Here is a 23,521-nt window from a genome sequence, read left to right as displayed (position 1 = left end):
ACAACCTAACCCTACACCTAAAGGAGCTGGAGAAAGAACAGCAAAGAAAGCCTAAACCCAGCAGGAGAAGAGAAATCATAAAGATCAGAGCAGAAATCAATGAACTAGAAACCAAAAGAACAGTAGAACAGATCAACGAAACTAGGAGCTGGTTCTTTGAAAGAATTAACAAGATTGATAAACCCCTGGCCAGACTGATCAAAAAGAAAAGAGAAATGACCCAAATCAACAAAATCATGAATGAAAGAGGAGAGATCACAAGCAACACCAAAGAAATACAAACAATTATAAGAACATATTATGAGGAACTCTATGCCAGCAAATTAGATAACCTGGAAGAAATGGGTGCATTCCTAGAGATGTATCAACTACCAAAATTGAACCAGGAAGAAATAGAAAACCTGAACAGACCTATAACCACTAAGGAAATTGAAACAGTCATCAAAAATCTCCCAAGAAACAAAAGCCCAGGGCCAGATGGCTTCCCAGGGGAATTCTATCAGACATTTCAAGAAGAATTAATACCTATTCTCCTGAAACTGTTCCAAAAAATAGAAATGGAAGGGAAACTTCCAAACTCATTTTATGAGGCCACCATTACCTTGATCCCAAAACCAGACAAAGACCCCATCAAAAAAGAGAATTACAGACCAATATCCTTGATGAACATGGATGCAAAAATTCTCACCAAAATACTAGCCAATAGGATCCAACAGTACATTAAAAGGATTATTCACCAGGACCAAGTGGGATTTATTCCTGGGCTGCAAGGCTGGTTCAACATCCGCAAATCAATCAACGTGATACAATACATTAACAAAAGAAAGAGCAAGAGTCATATGATCCTCTCAATAGATGCAGAAAAAGCATTTGACAAAGTACAACATCCTTTCTTGATCAAAACTCTTCAGAGTATAGGGATAGAGGGTACATACCTCAATATCATAAAAGCCATCTACGAAAAACCTACAGCGAATATCATTCTCAATGGGGAAAGGCTGAGAGCTTTTCCCCTAAGGTCAGGAACGCGGCAGGGATGTCCACTCTCACCACTGCTATTCAACATAGTATTAGAAGTCCTAGCCACAGCAATCAGACAACAAAAAGAAATCAAAGGCATCCAAATCGGCAAAGAGGAAGTCAAACTCTCACTCTTTGCAGATGATATGATACTGTATGTGGAAAACCCAAAAGACTCCACCCCAAAACGGCTAGAACTCATACAGGAATTCAGTAAAGTAGCAGGATATAAAATCAATGCACAGAAATCAGTGGCATTCCTATACACCAACAACAAGACAGAAGAGAGACAAATCAAGGAGTCGATCCCATTTACAATTGCACCCAAAACCATTAGATACCTAGGAATAAATCTAACCAAAGAGGCAAAGGATCTGTACTCAGAAAACTATCAAATACTCATGAAAGAAATTGAAGAAGACACAAAGAAATGGAAAAACGTTCCATGCTCATGGATTGGGAGAATCAACAGTGTGAAGATGTCAATGCTACCTAAAGCAATCTACACATTCAATGCAATCCCCATCAAAATACCATCCACTTTTTTCAAAGAAATGGAACAAATAATCCTAAAATTTGTATGGAACCAGAAGAGACCCAGAATAGCCAGAGGAATACTGAAAAAGAAAAGCAAAGCTGGCGGCATCACAATTCCGGACTTCCAGCTCTATTACAAAGCTGTCATCATCAAGACAGTATGGTACTGGCACAAAAACAGACACATAGATCAATGGATCAGAATCGAGAGCCCAGAAATGGACCCTCAACTCTATGGTCAACTTATCTTTGACAAAGCAGGGAAGAATGTCCAATGGCAAAAAGACAGTCTCTTCAACAAATGGTGTTGGGAAAATTGGACAGCCACATGCAGAAGAATGAAACTGGACCATTTCCTTACACCACACACAAAAATAGAATCCAAATGGTTGAAAGACCTAAACGTGAGACAGGAGTCCATCCAAATCCTAAAGGAGAACACAGGTAGCAACCTTTTCAACCTTAGCCGCAGCAACTTCTTCCTAGAAACATCGCCAAAGGCACGGGAAGCCCAGGCAAAAATGAACTATTGGGATTTCATCAAGATAAAAAGCTTTTGCACAGCAAAAGAAACAGTCCACAAAACCAAAAGACAACCGACAGAATGGGAGAAAATATTTGCAAATGACATATCAGATAAAGGACTAGTATCCAAAATCTATAAAGAACTTATCAAACTCAACACCCAAAGAACAAATAATCCAATCAAGAAATGGGCAGAAGACATGAACAGACATTTCTCCAAAGAAGACATCCAAATGGCCAACAGGCACATGAAAAAGTGCTCAACATCGCTCGGCATCAGGGAAATCCAAATCAAAACCTCAATGAGATACCACCTCACACCCGTCAGAATGGCTAAAATTAACAAGTCAGGGAACGACAGATGTTGGCGGGGATGTGGAGAAAGGGGAACCCTCCTACACTGTTGGTGGGAATGCAAGCTGGTGCAACCCCTCTGGAAAACAGTATGGAGGTTCCTCAAACAGTTGAAATTAGAGCTACCATTTGATCCAGCAATTGCACTACTGGGTATTTATCCCAAAGATACAAATGTAGGGACCCGAAGGGGTACGTGCACCCCAATGTTTATAGCAGCAATGTCCACCATAGCCAAACTGTGGAAAGAGCCAAGATGCCCATCGACAGATGAATGGATAAAGAAGAAGTGGTATATATAGACAATGGAATATTATGCAGCCATCAAAAGGAATGAGATCTTGCCATTTGCAACGACGTGGATGGAACTGGAGGGTGTTATGCTGAGTGAAATAAGTCAATCAGAGAAAGACATGTATCACATGACCTCACTGATATGAGGAATTCTTAATCTCAGGAAACAAACTGAGTGTTACTGGAGTGGTTGGGGGTGGGAGGGATGGGATGGCTGGGTGATAGACATTGGGGAGGGTATGTGCTACGGTGAGCGCTGTGAATTGTGCAAGACTGTTGAATCACAGATCTGTACTTCTGAAACAAATAACGCAACATATTTTAAGAAAAAAGAAAAAGAAGAAGATAACAGGAGAGGAAGAATGAAGGGGAGTAAGTCAGAGGGGGAGACGAACCATGAGAGATGATGGACTCTGAAAAACAAACTGAGGGTTCTAGAGGGGAGGGGGGTAGGGGGATGGGTTAGCCTGGTGTTGGGTATTGAGGAGGGCACGTTCTGCATGGAGCACTGGGTGTTATGAACAAACAATGAATCATGGAACACTGCACCAAAAACTAATGATGTAATATATGGTGATTAACATAACAATAAAAAATTAAAAAAAAAAAAAAGAGGTACGGGCCAAATCAGCATTTGGTAACTGTTTGCTAAGAAGGACAATCTGTCCTGCATAGTGTGGGGAACCACCAAGTGATTTTAGGGAGGCAAATTAGACAGCCAGACCTCTGACAGATCACTCGGACAGCTTTCTGGAATGGATTTGAAGTCAACACAACTGGAGAAATGGAAGTGTTCCAAAGGTTGTGTCAGTCTGGGTTTGGTCAGGAAAAGTGAGTTGCTGGAAATATTATATAAGTAAAGGGATTTGGTATGGGAATTAGTAATTCATAAAAGTACTACGAATGGAAGAGGGAGGTTCAAGAAAGCTGCAGCCAGAAAGTCAGGGAAACAGCCACTGAGGACCTTATCCAGATGCATGGAAGTGGGTGGGTCTCACAAAGTTTGCTGGGATTCTCTGGGAAAGTTCCCACCAGGTTTCTTAATCTCCAGCAGCAAAACAGGGCTTGTCAAGAAGTCTGAGAAGCTGCTACAAACCTAGAGTCTGCCCATGTGTCTGCCCCCATGACCTTCAGAGAAAAATGGCCTTTTTTCACTTCTGCTTTCCAAATCTTGCCCAAGTTCTCCTTAAGTCCAATACAGAGAAGGATTTCTGGGAAGTGTAGTTCCTGGTATATCCTCTGTATTGCAGGAGCCAAGGGGCTAGGTTGATGGAAAGGGAAAACATCATCAGGTTCAGAGATCAAGGTGAGAAATGATAGGAATCTGGACTAGAAGGTCATAGACAAGTGATAAAGGGATAGATTCAAAGAGATTCCATAAACTTAAATTCATAAATCCATAAGGTTAAATTAGAGTAATTTAGTAGACCACAGGATGAGGTGAGAGAGAGAGAAGAAAGAAGGACGTTTCTTGGGCATTTATTTAATTGGCATTCCTCGGTAGATGCTGAAAACACCAACTGAGAAAGAGAACAGAAGTGGGACTGGTTTAGAGGGAAAAATAATAAGCCCTGTGTGGTATCTATGTGTAGATGCAGAGCAAAAAGCTGGATATTTACATTTGAGACTTTGAAGAAAGGCCTAAAGACACAAATTTGGGAATCATTAGTATCTAAGAGTTGAAGCAATGAGAGTGGGCACTATTATATGGCAAAGATTTGAGAATAAGAAAAATAGTTGGTTAAGTGTAGAATCCAGTTTAAGGGATCCATAAAGTATGCTGAGTGGAAGAGTCAGAGAAGGATATGGAAACCGAGAGGGCAGAAGCCAAGGAAATAAAGCCTTGCAAGAAGAAAGGAGCTAGCAGTCGTTTAATACAGCATCTATTAAACAATGACGGGAAAGTGTCAGTGTCCATTGGATTCCATAGAGTGTCATCGGTGTCTTTGCTGAGGATAGTTTCAGTGGAGTTGTAGGGTCAGAAGCTATGTTGCTTTAGGTTGGGAATAAATGTGAGATAAAGAAATGGAAACATAAAGTAGAGAGACTATATTTTGGTAAATTTGCCTGTGGAGGGAAGAAAAATTAAATAATAGCTAGAGAGGGGTTCAGGACGGAAGGAAATCTTCTCCCCCACCATCGCTTCCTTGCTCTCCCTCCTGTTTTTTCCTTCCTTTCTTTCAATGGTAGCTCTCTCTTCATTTGCCAACTGAGAGAAATAGCTGGAATTTATGAAATAACAAGTTTGATAACAGTATGAGCAGGTCTGTGCAAATCTCTTTGGGGGTGGTGTGAGCTTTCCCCACTGCCCTCCTTCGATCCGTTATGAGGGTGACACCCTACCTTGTGAGGTTCGGGATTAATCACAAACTGTAATATTGGCAGTTAACATAATCTGTGTCATTAGAAAATGTACTTACCTCAAAGTTGCTTCATCTTTTTTTTCAGAATCAGAAATGTTACAAAAGAATATGATGGAAAGCCTGAAAAAGTAGAAGCATTGCAAGGTGAAGAGAAAAACTTCATTGTTTTGATGATGTTTTTAATTAAAAAAAATTTTTTTTTTGTTTCCTGAAGATGCAAACAGTCCTAGTGGCAAATTAGAGAATGAGTCTAGATAAAAAGAAAAATTTTAAAAAGCCCACATTTCTACTCTGAGGGATAGTCATCGATAACCTATTTACATATATATATAAAATTTTTTAAAAATAGGATTGTACTGCTTGTGCTGGTTTATAATCTTTGACTTGGATTTGTCAGACTGAGCTTGCAGTATCACTGGAATTGTGCTTACTTTCATAAGACTTCTCATCATCTGTTTTGGGCTGTGGTTTGTCTTGTTTTTGATTCTCTGACAATATAATTCCACATGTTGTCTATCTTCAGAGAATCTTAAAATTTCTAGGGTGCTAATGGAACTCTATTGTTTCTCCATGGAGTTAGATATCTATGTTTCAAATACTCAAGAAAAAATTATCAAGTCCTAAGCACTCAGATAGAAAAATGCCTGTGATGTGTCCTGGGTCCCACAGACCCCTCTAGAGACCATGACCTCACTTTTGTGATACAAAACAGAGCAGTGACCAGTGCCAGAGAAAACTTTACCATCCTCTCTTTTACCCATGCTCCCTCCCTCCAAATGTGGAATACATACCCCTTTGCCTCTATCCCTGGCCCTTCTGTCTCAGCTCTGGGAGCCTTTGGGAGACTGTTTTCTCAGTCACACTGCTTTCCGTGGCCCAGGAAGCAAATACTCTTTTCACTCTGCTTTATTCCTGGTAGCCTTTGCTCTGTTCTTTAACATTGAATTAATATATTCTTTGACATTTGAAGGATTCAGGTAGGGAGGAAGGTAGAAATTTATATTCTCAGTCTTGATCCAGTTTCTCCAGAGAAATTAAGGTTTTGTCTTCATAAAAAGACACAATTAAATATATAATTTCAGAGGGTACACATAAGAATACCAATAAATGAAGCGCTGCGATACATTTGACTCTTACAAACTTTTGTAAGGTCCACTCCATCTGAATATAATCCAAAGTCTAATTTTCCATTTTATTCTAAAACAGGCATATTTCTTGACATATATGAAGGACAGGTCATTGCAATACTTGGACACAGCAGAGCTGGTAAATCGACACTGCTAAACATTCTGAATGGGTTGTCTGGTTCTACAAAAGGTAAGAAAATAATTTTAGAAGCAAGTTGGCTGATGAAGCAGGTTCCTCAATGAGATTGTGCAAAACAAAAACACTTCTCTAAAGCAGGCTTTTTTACACAGTTGAGTAATTTAGAATAGGAACTATTTATTTCATATTTATATAAATTCACCAGAAAGTTTGTACCTCCGCTCTGCTATTGTCATTCTTTGTCCACTTTGCATTGCCCTGGACCCTGATATTTATGTTAAAAATAATCTGAATTTCTCAATGTATTATTTATGCAATTATGAAATGTGAAGTTTGTTCAACTAATATCCTGTCTTACCACTTCCTAGAGTCACTTTTCTGGTGTTGAATACTTGAAAATTTCTATTTACAGGATCAGTCACTATTTATAATACTCAACTCTCTGAAATAACTAACATGGAAGAAATGAGAAAGAATATTGGATTTTGTCCACAATTCGATATTCAATTTGACTTTCTTACTGTGAGAGAAAACCTCAGGCTACTTGCTAAAATAAAAGGGATTCAGTCAGAAGAAGTAGAACGAGAGGCAGGTGAACATATTAGAACTAATGCCTTTGAAAATAATATACTTTGCTCTTGACCATGTTTTTGTTGAACTATTACTTTATTTTTTCATAAATAAAGCTTAATTGATGAAGTTCTTAGAATAGATTTCTCCTAATTATTAGAAGAACTGATTAAAGTAAAATATTTTTTATTATGTAGAGGTATTTTTTCAATAGGTAAAAAGAGTTATAATGGAATTGGACATACAAAACATTCAAGATGTTATTGCTAAAAAATTAGGTGGTGGAGGGAAAACTAACATTTGGGATTGCCATTTTAGGAGATCCTTGGGTAAGAGAAAAAATATTTTTTGAGATTAATTTGGTTTTTTTTTTTAAAGATTTTATTTACTTATTTGAGAGGGAGTGAGCGAGAGAGCATGAGTTGGGGGGCAGGGGAGGGCAATGGGAGAGGGAGAAGCAGACTCCCGGCTGAACAGGGAGCCCAACACAGGGCTTGATCCCAGGACCCTGGGATCATGACCTGAGCCAAAGGCAGACAGTTAACTGACTGAGCCACCCAGGTGCCCCAAGATTAATTTGTATTGAAGGCTTTCAAGCTATTATTAAAGTCCAACCTCTAATTACCAAATATAAGAGAAAATTTGTAATAAAGGACCATGCAAGCCTATGAGGAATCCAGTGGAGGGCTGTATTTGAATCTAGAAATCATATGGGTTTCCATGCAACTTTCTAAAGACCCTCACTTGGAAGTGGAAGATGAGCTCATACTCTTCCTCCTCTGTAGGTTTTGCTACTGGATGAATCGACTGTTGGGTTGGATCCTTTTTCAAGGCACCAAGTTTGGACCTTCCTGAAGGAGCATAAAACAAACCGCACAGTCCTTCTTAGTACCCAGATCATGGATGAGGCTTACATCGTGGCTGATGATTCTTGGTTTCTTTCTTCTAATAGTTATTTAAGGATTGAACATGAGAGATATTCTCTATAATCTGTTTTTAAAAGTAGAGAATCCTGTTTGTAATCCATTTGAGTGACTGCCTTGTAAAGATGAAATTTGCTTTGGAAGAATTCTGATCCCCCATTGAGTTCTTAGACCCATGCTTTATGTATCTTCTTGTCTGTAACTTTCTTCACTGTCTACATTAATCACAAGTATATTTTTAAAATTTTAAAACTCTAATATTTCATATATAGTTTTGTTGGATAGAAAAAACTTTTAGCTGGAAAAATTATTTTTAAATTTATAACCCTTTGTTGCCTTCTTAGGAGGATCCTTGGTATACTAAGCAAGGTATTGAGTGTGAAGATGCAAGATTGGAGAATTAGAGATTGAATAAATGTTCTGTCTAGGACATAGTGGCAAGTGGGGAAGACGAGTTTCAGTAAGCCAGGAAATGGTGCAAGGCAGAATCTTAAAAAAACTGAAGACAGAAATAAACTCAGTGAAAAGAAATTTTTGCTTTCTAACGTGCAGTATAATCTTATTCTAAGTTTCTTCCATGAAATCTGAAGTAAAATATACTTTACTCTGAGTCAGTTTCCTCCTGCCTTAATAAAGCTATGAAACAGCCATCCCCAAACTTAGTGTCTTAAGTCAATTAAGTATTTATTGAGTGCATGAGTTGGAGAGTTAGAAATTTAGGGTGGGCTCACTTAGAAAGTTTTTCAGGTCTTTGACTGGGTTCGCTTACGTGTCTGGTGGTTGAGTGACCATTGGCAAGTCCAGTCAGGTGACCTAAGGTGGCTTAGGTGTCAGCCTAGGTGTATTTCCTCTTCCAGCAGACTGCCCCAGGCATTCTCACGGCAATGACTAAGGCTCTAGAGACCAAGTCCCAAAGCATAAGCCCATTCCAAACCTCTACTTGCCAAAGTCGGCTAACATGCCATTGGCCTCATGTAGTGGAGGCACATATCAAGGGATGGAGCAGGTCTCTTAGCCCATGGTGAGAGAACACTCTAAAGTTACATAGCAAAGTATGTGGATAAAGGGAGAATGGAAGATTTGGGCTATCCTTGCAATGTTTTATGCCATTGGATAAGCTGTGAGGGATGCAATGAATTTCTGAGTCCTGCTTCAAACGAAGCATGGGGGTGAGAGGTGGTGCTGCACCCAGGAACTCAGTTATATCAAGACTGCATTCATATTGAAAAATTCATTTGGTGATTTGGTCTCCAGAGCAGAGAATATACCCATATAAGGAATTAACATAATTTATTCTTTCTTTTCTTTCTTCTCAGATAGGAAAGTGTTTCTGTCTAATGGGAAGTTGAAATGTGCAGGGTCATCTTTGTTTCTGAAGCAAAAATGGGGTATTGGATATCATTTAAGGTAATGTATTCTGGGAGTAGCTTTTTAATATGAGTATCAATATAAGAGGTGACATTTCATGTAATCCTCTAGAGATATAAGAAAGCCAGCTTAATATTTGGTGGAAATTGATGTACAATAATCAGTATAATGTATCTCTCTCATTAACATGTGCCTTGATATTTATCTCTTGGTTTTAAACATGTAAATTTCTAAATGTGTATGTATCTTTCAATAAAACATTTTTGGCTAATATATCGGAAACATAATTATGTTTTCAAAAAGCAACTGATAATTTATGGGCCACCTGGTTAAGTGTCTGATTCTTGATTTTGGCTCAGGTCATGATCTCGGGGTAGTGAGATTGAGCCCCGTGTTGGGCTCTGTGCTGGGTGTGGAATCTGCTTAGGATTCTCTCCCTCTCCTTCTGCCCCTCCCCTCACTCTTGCACTCTCTTTCTCTCAAAAAAAAAAAAAAAAAACAGTTGATAATTTTTAACAAAACAATTGGCCCTAAAGTTCTGAAATTGTATTCCAAATCTACTTTATATGTCAGAATATCACATGGGATAATTTAGAAAACATAGCATATCAACAGGCAAGTTATTGGCATTAATAGAAGCCATTTGCTGCAAGAAAGCAACTGTTTATTAAAACCTTATTAATTTTTTAGTGATCCAGAAGTAATGTTTCATGGACTTTATATCCTATCATGATTTTATATATATATATACATACATATCTCTATATAATCAGTATATGTGTTTTTACCTGCTAGCCTGCTATCTATCTATCCATACATCCATATAACATGTAAACTGAAATTTCCACTTATTTTAGGAAGTTGCCTGGGGGATTGGGGTTGACATGTAACGCACTGTATTTTTTCCCATTTAAAGTAATTCAGACACGGCTACCATTTAGCACTTGGAAATGGAACATTTTATTTGTGGGAACTGATTACTGAAATCAGCAGGAGATGCCTCTAATAAATACAAATGATTTAATAGAAAACTGTCTTTTAATGAGCAGTGGTGTTAGAGATGAATTCAAAAGACTTATGCTTCTTTTGAAATGTTAGTTTACACAGGAATGAAATGTGTAATCCGGAAAGAATTACATCCCTCAATAGACAGCACATCCCTGATGCCGAGTTAGCAGCAGAAAGTGAAGAAAAACTTGTGTACATTTTGCCCTTGGAAAGAACAAACAAATTTCCAGGTAACTTACCATATGATCACATAGAATACAGCTAAGTGTCCACAATAGGCTGATTGCATTTTCTATTTTCCATCAGTTGGGTTTTAAAGTTTATACACCTCGCACTATTTATTCTAAGAGCTCTGCCTCCTGTTTTCAATATAATGAAGTGTGTTATCAGATACATGGTTTTAGTGTGAGAGCAACTAAAATTTCCATGAATGTATTTCACTGAAAAATCCAGATTTACCCTCTCTGTCAGCATTCAATGAAGCCTTGAAATGTCTTTTCTGAAGCAGCAAAAACTTTTCATTTCTTTTAGAGACACAGATTAGGTAAGGCCTTATTTTTTTAAAACACTTGGAAGTAGGTCAACAGGGTCTTTGTAAGATATCATTTTTATTGTAAGTGTAATATGCTCAGTATAGAAAAACTAGAAAATACAGAGAAGGAAATATAATTTACCCATGCTTAATGAATTTTTGAATAGACATACATACTTAAACAAACATATACATGGCCATAGTGATGCAAGAAATTTTAAAGCCTATGAAACGGAAAAGAGATGCAAAATAATAAAATTGATTTGAAAGACAAGAGAACATGGAAATATTTTTATTAGATTATTGTGGCAGCTTTAATATGAAAATATGTTTAGATTTATCTATTCTGAGTAATCTTTAGGACTTTGTATTTTAGTGTACTTATTAGCAAATTTAATTGCATTATTTTATTGCTGTCTGCTTTTTAGATCTTTACAGTGACCTTGAAAAGTGTCCTGACGAAGGCGTAATGAATTATGGTGTTTCCATGACAACTCTCAATGAAGTCTTTGTGAACCTAGAAGGCAAATCAACAATTGATGAGCCAGGTATAATGATGTGTGTCTAACAGAAAATTAGAAAGAGGAAACAGAAAATGACCACGTATTGATTCATTTTGGTAAGTTTTTATGTGGAATTCTGCTTAAATGTATATTAGATATAAAATAGGGTTGCCCACTTTTAAAAGTATCATAATTGTTTTATATCTAACATAATCAGACTTGGTGCTAGGTAGTTACTCTATTACTGTGCCCACTTCCCCATATCATCAGTAGCTCTCTGCTAATGTCATGAGTTCTGGCTTCATCTCTTACTTGCCATTTCCTATAAAAATGTACTCTTACTTAGGTAATAAATTAATTCTAATTAATGTATTCATAAAGAATAAATAAGTTGATATTTTCCCTTAGTTTAGTTTGTAAAACTAGTAATTAGAAGAATGTAGGAGCTAATATGTGCCAGCCATTGTGCTCAGCTGTTGGATTACATTGTTCTTAATTCCCATAATAACTTTGTTATGCAGGGAGAAAACTGAGATTTGGAAAAATTGAGTGATTAGTCAGAACCATAACAGCTGCTGTGAGGCATATGTGAGATTTGAATAGGAGGTCTTTCCTGGACTTAAAACCAGTGTCTTGACTGTTGAATCACAGATCTGTACTTTTGAAACAAATAATGCAATCTATGTTAAGAAAAAAGAAAAAGAAGAAGATAGCAGGAGGGGAAGAATGAAGGGGAGTAAGTCGGAGGGGGAGACAAACCATGAGAGACAATGGACTCTGAAAAACAAACTGAGGGTTCTAGAGGGGAGGGGGTGGGGGGATGGGTTAGCCTGGTGATGGGTATTAAGGAGGGCACATTCTGCGCGGAGCACTGGGTGTTATGCACAAACAATGAATCATGGAACACTACATCAAGAACTAATGATGTAATGTATGGTGATTAACATAACAATAAAAATAAATAAATAAAAGTTATTGCAAAAAAAAAAAAAAACCAGTGTCTTGAAATAGTCACTGGGATGTCAGTCATCAGTGATGAACTAATCCTGTGGAGGACTTCTAGATGACAGAGGAGCCCTTTTAGAAACTCAGCTACAGGGGCACCTGGGTGGCTCAGTGGGTTAAGCATCTAACTTGATTTCGGCTCAGGTCGTGATCTCGGGGTCATGGGGCTGAGCCCTGCGTCAGGCTCCGTGCTCAGCATGGAGTCTGCTTCAGATCCTCTCCTTCTGTCCTTCCCCATGCTCATGCATGCACGCTTTCTCTCTCAAATGAATAAATAAAATAAACCAAAAAAAAAAAATTCAGCTACATACATTTATATTTATGTTTTTACATAAACCTTTTTTTCTCTGCAAAAATCCCTTAGTGAAGAACTGCTGCTATTAGATATGAAAGAATAAATGCTTCCCAAGAAGGCTAAACCATCCTCAAAAATGAATTTACTCACTCATTGGAATTATAGTTGTCTGAAGGACAGATTTTGAATATGAGTTGTGGATATCAGTAGCTTAACTTGTTAGAAGTGCTGTTTCAAATATTCTAGTGTATTTTCGAAGTTTCTAGAGAGAAAGTGCAAATAACATAGCCGATTTTAATGGTTTATTACATGGTTACAGATTTTGGCATTCGGAAAGAGGAGAAAGTCAATGAGACAAGAGATACTGGAACTGAGTCTGAAATGCAACAGGCTCCTTGTTCTCTTCCTGGATTGAGAAAGGTTATTAGTATTGGAACTCTCTGGAAACAACAGGTATGTGCCATGGCAAAGCTTCTCTTCTTAAAGTTAAGGCATGAAAGGAAAATTCTTTTGTTCTTGTAAGTATCAGATTACTTTAAATCTCTTTAGTCAATATATGCAAAAAAGTTTAAATGTGAAGAAAATAAGTCTATTAATTTCTTCACCCATTTAACAAAGTTTTTGGAGTGCCTATAAATGTCCTACACAAGTGAGCACAGTTGACAAGGCCTTTCAACTTACATCTTGTGGGGGAGAAAAATACCAATGAAATAATTACCCAATAAATATGTTAATTGTTCCTTATATCACAAATTTTTATTGAAGCCTGTTATGTGGTAGGCATTGTTTTAGGTGCTGTGGTGTTTACCTTCTGGTTGGGAGGAAAAGATAACAAATAACAAATATAAAAACTAAGTAAGTTATATAGTAAGTTATGCAGAATAGAGTAAGGGGATGGGAAAGGCTGGTGGGAGTTAGGAGTTCATTATAATTCTAAATAAGGTGGTCAGTGTTGGCCTCATTGGAATGGTCACATTTGAGCCAAGTTTGGAAAAGCCAAGCAAATAAGAGAGGGAGAAAACCAGTTTAGAGCAGAAAGCATCAGTTGTATTTGGCAAAAGGGAAGTCATTGAAGGTTTTGAAAAGAGAAGGTCTGAGGTGCTTGACCATGGAGAGAAGTAGAAAGAGCAGTAGTAGCTGAAGGGAGATTGAAATTCAGAGGAAGCTTCTTTTTTCTTTTTGTTTTTTTAATGAATGGGAGACATTAGAACATGCTTTAGTCATGATGGGAATATGTTGGTAGGGAAATAATTGAAGATGAGCTAACTGAGCAAGATCTCAGGGAGGGTGGCAAGCGTCTGGATCCAGAGCAATATTGAAAACTGACTTTGATAGGGAGGAAAGACAGCATCTGTTACAACAGAAAGGAACATTGACAGGTTGGATATGTTTTCTGGGTTTTTTGGGGGGAGAGATGATAAGACCAGGGGGAGTTTCTGTCTGATGGACTTCATTTTTTCCCTATGAAATATGAGGCTTAGAGTGAGGAAGAAGGAGGTAGAGCCTGAGGTCTGATGAGAAAGGAGTCTGCAAAGACTGGACTCACAACCTTATTAGAGAAACAAAAAGATTACTTGAAAGACTTTTACTCATTGTTTGAGCTGGAAAAATAAATTCTAGGATCTGAAATAGTACATTAAATATGGCATCTAGTTTTGTGAAAATTAAAGTATATATAAAACAACAGCTGATGACAGTTAAAATTTTACTTGAAATTGTGCACATCACAAGTCTGAGGGCAGTGTGAAATTGGGTTCCTTTCCCTTTAAAACTATGTAGGCAGGCTGTTGGAAGGTCCTGGTATCCCGTCAAATCGTCAGACCATTTTTTCCGGTTGTCCTGGTCAACCACTTGGATCTCACCTTCTCTTTTTGATGCTCTATTATCCTTAGACATCTTGCAATGTGATAATGATTTATGAAAAATTTTGAGCCCGTTTTCAATTAATTTCATTTATGTAACTAAAGGCCCTATTTGTATGTTGAATTTCCATAGGTTGGCATTTATATAGCATGTTTGTGACTTAAATAATCAGAGGGAAAATGTTTTAGACTTGCATTTTAATTTTCTTTACTTAGGTTACTGATACTTGGTAACCCTTTTACCCCCACCATTTTTGAGAAGATAGTGGATGTGGTATCTAATTACACTTATTTTTGGGAGCTTTCATCCAGTATGTATTTCCTTTCTCTGAAACAACCCTTACAGGCTCTTCTTACCAGTCTATTGGTCATCAATAATACAGGTGAGAAATAGGGATTCAATTTACTCTTGATTTTTATCATCAAAGATCTTTTGAAACACAAACCTGAGCAGCAAAAAGACCTCTGTTAAGAACAACTTGGGGGAGAGCAGGCGGAGCAAGATGGTGGAGGAGCAGGAGACCTGGATTTCGTCTGGTCTCAGGAATTCAGCTGGATAGGGATCAAACCATTCTGAACACCTACGAACTCAACAGGAGATCGAAGAAAAGAATAGCAACAACTCTCTGAACAGAAAAGCGACCACTTTCTGGAAGGCAGGACGTGCGGAGAAGTGAATCCGAGGCGATATTCGGGAGGATAGATGGCAGGGGAGGGGGCCTCTATCGGCCACTTCTGGCAAGTGATAGAGCCACAGAGCACAAAATCGGAACTTTTAGAAGTCGTTTCCACTGAGGGACGTCGCTCCAGTGACTAAGCGGGGGGTGGAAACCTCGCGGGACAGTGTGGTCTCAGGACCCTCGGGGTCACAGAAAGACCAGGGGTGCCTGAGTGCAGCAGAGCTCCCAGGGATCGGAGCGGGGAAGCCAGCTGCAGAGACGGAGCCGAGGCGCGGGCTCTCAGCTCAGGGTTGCCATACACCATGATCTGGGGCCCAGTCGGGCCACTGCTCCTCCAGCAGGGACCCAACAAGCGGCAGATCCAGGGAGACTCCCCTTCCTCCCCTGGGAGGAGCGGCACGGGAGCGCACCGCAGGGATCTGCTGGGTTTAGAGACTCCACACCGAATCAGGTGCCAGAGATAGAAATGCTCGGTCACAGGCCGGGTGAGCACGGAGTGTGGCCAGAGACCAGGGAGATGGGAGTGATTGACTGCTTTTCTCTGGGGGTGCAGTGAGGAGCAGGGCCCCGAGTTCTCGACTCCTCCGGGTGGAGATTGGGAGGCCGCCATTTTCACTGTTGTCCTCCAACGCTGTACGGAAACCTTGGAGGGAACAAAACTCCCAAGAGCAAACCCGAGCAGATTGCTTAGCCCGGACCCGCAAGGGCAGGGCAATTCCGCCTCCGGCAAAGACATTTGGGAACCACGGCAACAGGCCTCACCCCCAGAAGATCAGCACAAACTACAAGCCAAGACCAAGTTTACCAATCAATGAGAACGGCAGAACTCCAGCGCTAGGGGAATACTGCACAAAGAATTCATGGCTTTTTTACCATGATTCATTAGTCTTTCAAAGTTAATTTTTTTAACTTTTTTTTTATTTATTTTTCTTTTTCCCTTTTTCAACCAACATCTTATCAATCCCTTTTTTAAAAAAAAATTTTATTTTTCATTTTTAAAGTCATAATTCAATCTCTTCATAGTAGTTACCCTTATTTTTGGCAGATATGTATATAAGTTGTTCTCTCTTTAAAATTTTGAGATACAGTTTCTTCTAACATATCAAAATATACCCTAAATCTCTAGTGTATGGCTTTGTTCTAGTCTCCTTCCTGATCACATTCTCTCCCCCCTTTTTTTCTTTCTTTCTTTCCTTTTTAATCCTCTTCTTTCTTTTTTCAAACATCTTCTTATCAATTCCTTTTTAAAAATTTTTTATAATTGTCATCTTTACAGTCATATTCCATCCCTTCATCGTATCAACCCTTATTTTGTACATATATAAGTCTTTCTTTCTTTAAAATTTTAGGAGGCACTTTCTTCTAACAGACTAAAATACACCCAAAATCTAGTGTGTGGCACTGATCTATGCACCAGCCTGATCATATTTGATCATATCCTATTTTTGTTTTGTTTTGTTTTCTGTTTTTGTTTGTTTTTATCTTTTTCTTTTCTTTCTTTTCTCTTTTTTCTTTCTTTCCCTTTCTTTTCCCCTGGTTTCAGGTCTTTTCTGATTTGTTTAGAGTACATTTTCTGGGGATGTTGTTAACCTGTTAGCATTTTGTTCTCTCATTCATCTATTCTCCTCTGGACAAAATGACAAGATGAAAAAAATTACCTCAACAAAAAGAACAAGAGGTAGTACCATCTGCCAGGGACCTACTCAATATGGACATTAGTGCGATGTTGGACCTAGAGTTCAGAATCATGACTTTAAAGATGCTAGCTGGGCTTGAAAAAAGCATGGAAGTTATTAGAGAAACCCTTTCCGGAGAAATAAAAGAACTAAAATCTAACCAAGTTGAAATCAAAAAGGCTATTCATGAGGTGCAATGAAAAATGGGGGCACTAACTGCTAGGATAAATGAGGCAGAAGAGAGAATCAGCGATATAGAAGACCAAATGATGGAAAATAAAGACGCTGAGAAAAAGAGGGAGAAACAACTACAGGATCACGAGGGCAGAATTCGAGAGATAAGCGATATGATAAGACGAAACAACATTAGAATAATTGGGATCCCAGAAGAAGAAGAAAGAGAGAGAGGGGCAGAAGGTATATTGGAGCAAATTATAGCAGAGAATTTCCCTAATGTGGGGAAGGAAACAGGCATCAAAATCCAGGAGGCACAGAGAACCCCTCTCAAAATCCATAAAAATAGGTCAACACCCCGACATCTAATAGTAAAACTTACGAGTCTCAGAGACAAAGAGAAAATCCTGAAAGCAGCGCGGGAGAAGGGATATGTAACCTATAATGGTAGAAACATTAGATTGGCAACAGACCTATCCAGAGAGACCTGGCAGGCCAGAAAGGACTGGCATGACACGAAACGAGAAAAATATGCAGCCAAGAATACTATATCCAGCTAGGGTATCATTGAAAATAGAATTAGAGATAAAAAGCTTCGAGGACAAACAAAAACTAAAGGAATTTGCAACACAAAACCAGCCCTACAAGAAATATTGAAAGAGGTCCTCTAAGCAAAAAGAGAGCCTAAAAGCAGCATAGATAAGAAAGGAGCACAGACAATATACAGTCACAGTCACCTTACAGGCAATACAATGGCACTAAATTCATACCTTTCAATAGTTACCCTGAATGTAAATGGGCTCAATGCCCCAATCAAAAGACACAGGCTATCAGATTGGATTAAAAAACAAGACCCATCAATATGCTGTCTGCAAGAGACTCATTTTAGACCCAAAGACACCCCCAGATTGAAAGTGAGGGGGTGGAAAACCGTTTACCATGCTAATGGACACCAAAAGAAAGCTGGGGTGGCAATCCTTATATCAGACAAATTAGATTTTAAAACAAAGACTGTAAAAAGAGATGAAGAAGGACACTATATCCTACTTAAAGGATCTATCAAACAAGAAGATCTAACAATAGTAAATATCTATGCCCCTAACGTGGGAGCAGCCAATTATATAAGGCAATTAATAACAAAAGGAAAGAAACACATTGACAACAATACAATAATAGTGGGGGACTTTAACACCCCCCTAACTGAAATGGACAGATAATCTAAGCAAAAGATCAACAAGGAAATAAAGACTTTAAATGAAACACTGGACCAAATGGACTTCACAGACATATTAAGAACATTCCATCCCAAAGCAACGGAATACACATTCTTCTCTAGTGTCCATGGAACATTCTCCAGAATTGATCACATCCTAGGTCACAAATCAGGTCTCAACCGGTACCAAAAGATTGGGATTATTCCCTGCATATTTTCAGACCACAATGCTTTGAAACTAGAACTCAATCACAAGAGGAAAGTCGGAAAGAACTCAAATACATGGAGGCTAAAGCGCATCCTAGTAAAGAATGAATGGGTCAACCAGGAAATTAAAGAAGAATTAAAAAAATTTATGGAAACCAATGAAAATGAAAACACAACTGTTCAAAATCTTTGGGATACAGCAAAGGCAGTCCTGAGAGCAAAGTATATAGCAATACAAGCCTTTCTCAAGAAACAAGAAAGGTCTCAAATACACAACCTAACCCTACACCTAAAGGAGTTGGAGAAAGAACAGCAAATAAAGCCTAAACCCAGTAGGAGAAGAGAAATAATCAAGATCAGAGCAGAAATCAATGAACTAGAAACCAAAAGAACAGTAGAACAGATCAACGAAACTAGGAGCTGGTTCTTTGAAAGAATTAACAAGATTGATACACCCCTGGCCAGGCTGATCAAAAAGAAAAGAGAAATGACCCAAATCAACAAAATCATGAATGAAAGAGGAGAGATCACAACCAACACCAAAGAAATACAAACAATTATAAGAACGTATTATGAGCAACTCTATGCCAGCAAATTAGATAACCTGGAAGAAATGGGTGCATTCCTAGAGATGTATCAACTACCAAAATTGAACCAGGAAGAAATAGAAAACCTGAACAGACCTATAACCACTAAGGAAATTAAAGCAGTCATCAAAAATCTCCCAACAAACAAAAGCCCAGGGCCAGATGGCTTCCCAGGGGAATTCTATCAGACATTTCAAGAAGAATTAATACCTATTCTCCTGAAACTGTTCCGAAAAATAGAAATGGAAGGAAAACTTCCAAACTCATTTTACGAGGCCAGCATTACCTTGATCCCAAAACCAGACAAAGACCCCATCAAAAAGCAGAATTACAGACCAATATCCTTGATGAACATGGATGCAAAAATTCTCACCAAAATACTAGCCGATAGGATCAAATAGTACATTAAAAGGATTATTCACCATGACCAAGTGGGATTTATCCCTGGGCTGCAAGGTTGGTTCAACATCCGCAAATCAATCAACGTGATACAATACATTAACAAAAGAAAGAACAAGAATCATATGATCCTCTCAATAGATGCAGAAAAAGCATTTGACAAAGTACAGCATCCTTTCTTGATCAAAACTCTTCAGAGTATAGGGATAGAGGGTACATACCACAATATCATAAAAGCCATCTATGAAAAACCTACAGCGAATATCAAAAGCTGAGAGCTTTTCCCCTAAGGTCAGGAACGCGGCAGGGATATCCACTCTCACCACTGCTATTCAACATAGTATTAGAAGTCCTAGCCACAGCAATCAGACAACAAAAAGAAATCAAAGGCATCCAAATCGGCAAAGAGGAAGTCAAACTCTCACTCTTTGCAGATGATATGATACTATATGTGGAAAACCCAAAAGACTCCACCCCAAAACGGCTAGAACTCATACAGGAATTCAGTAAAGTAGCAGGTTATAAAATCAGTGCACAGAAATCAGTGGCATTCCTATACACCAACAACAAGACAGAAGAGAGACAAATCAAGGAGTCGATCCCATTCACAATTGCACCCAAAACCATAAGATACCTAGGAATAAATTTAACCAAAGAGGCAAAGGATCTGTACTCAGAAAACTATAAAATACTCATGAAAGAAATTGAAGAAGACACAAAGAAATGGAAAAACGTTTCATGCTCCTGGATTGGGAGAACGAACATTGTGAAGATGTCAATGCTCCCTAGAATAATCTACACATTCAATGTAATCCCCATCAAAATACCATCCACCTTTTTCAAAGAAATGGAACAAAAAATCCTAACATTTGTATGGAACCAGAAGAGACCCCGAATAGCCAGAGGAATGTTGAAAAAGAAAAGCAAAGCTGGCGGCATCACAATTCCGGACTTCTAGCTCTATTACAAAGCTGTCATCATCAAGACAGTATGGTACTGGCACAAAAACAGACACATAGGTCAATGGATCAGAATCGAGAGCCCAGAAATGGACCCTCAACTCTATGGTCAACTCATCTTTGACAAAGCAGGAAAGAATGTCCAATGGAAAAAAGACAGTCTCTCCAACAAATGGTGTTGGGAAAATTGGACAGCCACATGCAGAAGAATGAAACTGGACCATTTCCTTACACCACACACAAAAATAGACTCCAAATGGTTGAAAGACCTAAACGTGAGACAGGAGTCCATCAAAATCCTAAAGGAGAACACAGGCAGCCACCTCTTCGACCTCAGCCGCAGCAACTTCTTCCTACAAACATCGCCAAAGGCAAGGGAAGCCAGGACAAAAATGAACTATTGGGATTTCATCAAGATAAAAAACTTTTGCACAGCAAAAGAAACGGTCCACAAAACCAAAAGACAACCGACAGAATGGGAGAAAATATTTGCAAATGACATCTCAGATAAAGGGCTAGTATCCAAAATCTATAAAGAACGTATCAAACTCAACACCCAAAGAACAAATAATCCAATCAAGAAATGAGCAGAAGACATGAACAGACATTTTTCCAAAGAAGACATCCACATGGCCAACAGACACATGAAAAAGTGCTCCACATCGCTCGGCATCAGGGAAATCCAAATCAAAACCTCAATGAGTTACCACCTCACACCCGTCAGAATGGCTAAAATTAACAAGTCAGGAAACGACGGATGTTGGCGGGGATGTGGAGAAAGGGGAACCCTCCTACACTGTTGGTGGGAATGCAAGCTGGTGCAACCCCTCTGGAAAACAGTATGGAGGTTCCTCAAACAGTTGAAAATAGAGCTACCATACGATCCAGCAATTGCACTACTGGGTATTTACCCCAAAGATACAAAAGTAGGGTTCCGAAGGGGTACGTGCACCCCAATGTTTATAGCAGCAATGTCCACAATAGCCAAACTGTGGAAAGAGCCAAGATGTCCATCGACAGATGAATGGCTAAAGAAGAAGTGGTATATATACACAATGTAATATTATGCAGCCATCAAAAGGAATGAGATCTTGCCATTTGCAACCACGTGGATAGAACTGGAGGGTGTTATGCTGAGTGAAATAAGTCAATCAGAGGTATCATATGACCTCACTGATATGCAAGGAATTCTTAATCTCAGGAAACAAACAGGGTTGCTGGAGTGGTGGGGGGTGGGAGGGATTGGGTAGCTGGGTGATAGACATTGGGGAGGGTATGTGCTATGGTGAGTGCTGTGAATTGTACAAGACTGATGAATCACGAATCTGTACTTCTGAAACAAATAATGCAATATATGTTAAGAAAAAAAGAGAAGAAGATAGCAGGAGGGGAAGAATGAAGGGGAGTAAGTCGGAGGGGGAGACGGACCATTAGAGACGATGGACTCTGAAAAACAAACTGAGGGTTCTAGAGGGGAGGGGGTGGGGGGATGGGTTAGCCTGGTGATGGGTATTAAAGAGGGCACATTCTGCGTGGAGCACTGGGTGCTATGGACAAACAATGAATCCTGGAACACTACATCAAAAACTAATGATGTAATGTATGGTGATTCACATAACAATAAAAAATTATTAAAAAAAAACAACATGACTTGTTGACATTTAAGAAGATACCATAGCTTTCTGACCATTTCAGATATTAAAACAGTTAATTAATATTCACCTTAAGGATTGAAAAGGCCAGCTATATCCAAATCATAACTTTAATCTCATAAGCAGTGTATAGCTCTGTCCCCAAACCCATTTCAGGCATGTCCTTAGTTTGGGGACCAGTAGTGAGAAAGGGAGCAAAGTCTATCTTTTTATTCTTCCATTTTCTTCTGGATTTTCCTTTCTCCTGTATATCCTGGGGACAAGATAGATTTAGGGGTAAAGAGACCCAACATCTTACTTCTTTGGGGCTGTTATAGTCACAGTGGCTGGTCTTTGTGGATAATATCCAAAGGTTGGATTTAGTGTGGACAGGAATGTCACAAATACAACCAGTTGGAGAATTCAGTATGCCAGCAGAAATCCTAAAGGCTATTAAATTGCTTCTTAGTCTCTAAGTGTCCTTCCTGTAATACCTAATCATATCATTCCTCAGGTCAACTTTATAAGTGGTTGTGCTACAATAGTCAAATGTCCTAACAAGGTAATGCCTCCTTAACTATTGGAATTAGTCCTTGATCTATTTGGTTTTTTTCCCTATGTTTCCCAATAAAAGGTAGATTTGTCAGTTTCTTTTTTTTTTAATTTTTTATTGTTATGTTAATCAGCATATATTACATCAATAGTTTTTGGTGCAGTGTTCCATGATTCATTGTTTGTTCATAACACCCAGTGCTCCATGCAGAACGTGCCCTCCTCAATACCCATCACCAGGCTAACCCATCCCCCTACCCCCCTCCCCTCTAGAACCCTCAGTTTGTTTTTCAGAGTCCATCATCTCTCATGGTTCGTCTCCCCCTCTGACATACTCCCCTTTTCTTCCTCTCCTGTTATCTTCTTCTTTTTCTTTTTTCTTAAAATATGTTGCGTTATTTGTTTCAGAAGTACAGATCTGTGATTCAACAGTCTTGCACAATTCACAGCGCTCACCATAGCACATACCCTCCCCAATGTCTATCACCCAGCCACCCCATCCCTCCCACCCCCAACCACTCCAGTAACACTCAGTTTCTTTCCTGAGATTAAGAATTCCTCATATCAGTGAGGTCATGTGATACATGTCTTTCTCTGATTGACTTATTTCACTCAGCATAACACCCTCCAGTTCCATCCACATCGTTGCAAATGGCAAGATCTCATTCCTTTTGATGGCTGCATAATATTCCATTGTGTATATATACCACTTCTTCTTTATCCATTCATCTGTCAATGGGCATCTTGGCTCTTTCCACAGTTTGGCTATTGTGGACATTGCTGCTATAAACATTGGGGTACACGTACCCCTTCGGGTCCCTACATTTGTATTTTGGGGTAAATACCCAGTAGTGCAATTGCTGGATCGAATGGTAGCTCTAATTTCAACTGTTTGAGGAACCTCCATACTGTTTTCCAGAGTGGTTGCACCAGCTTGCATTCCCACCAACACCGTAGGAGGGTTCCCCTTTCTCCACATCCCCGCCAACATCTGTCGTTCCCTGACTTGTTAATTTTA

General features: G+C 38.9%; 1 protein-coding gene across 1 annotated transcript in view; it reads left to right on the top strand.

Annotated features, from left to right (window-relative positions):
* Positions 1–23,521, top strand: part of LOC113939872 (ATP-binding cassette sub-family A member 10-like) — a 62,329-nt gene that overhangs the window by 17,625 nt on the left and 21,183 nt on the right. The window contains 11 exon segments of the mRNA XM_035724424.1: positions 5,179–5,237; positions 6,300–6,410; positions 6,772–6,947; positions 7,144–7,214; positions 7,216–7,258; positions 7,715–7,880; positions 9,169–9,259; positions 10,319–10,458; positions 11,189–11,308; positions 12,883–13,081; positions 14,642–14,808. Of these exon segments, the coding sequence (XP_035580317.1) occupies positions 5,179–5,237; positions 6,300–6,410; positions 6,772–6,947; positions 7,144–7,214; positions 7,216–7,258; positions 7,715–7,880; positions 9,169–9,259; positions 10,319–10,458; positions 11,189–11,308; positions 12,883–13,081; positions 14,642–14,808 (1,343 nt within the window).

Source organism: Zalophus californianus, chromosome 16 (genome assembly GCF_009762305.2).
Source record: "Zalophus californianus isolate mZalCal1 chromosome 16, mZalCal1.pri.v2, whole genome shotgun sequence".
NCBI classification, from domain to species: domain Eukaryota; kingdom Metazoa; phylum Chordata; class Mammalia; order Carnivora; family Otariidae; genus Zalophus; species Zalophus californianus.
The sequence above is the reverse complement of the archived record's forward strand: the minus strand, read 5'-3'. Positions and strand labels throughout refer to the sequence as shown.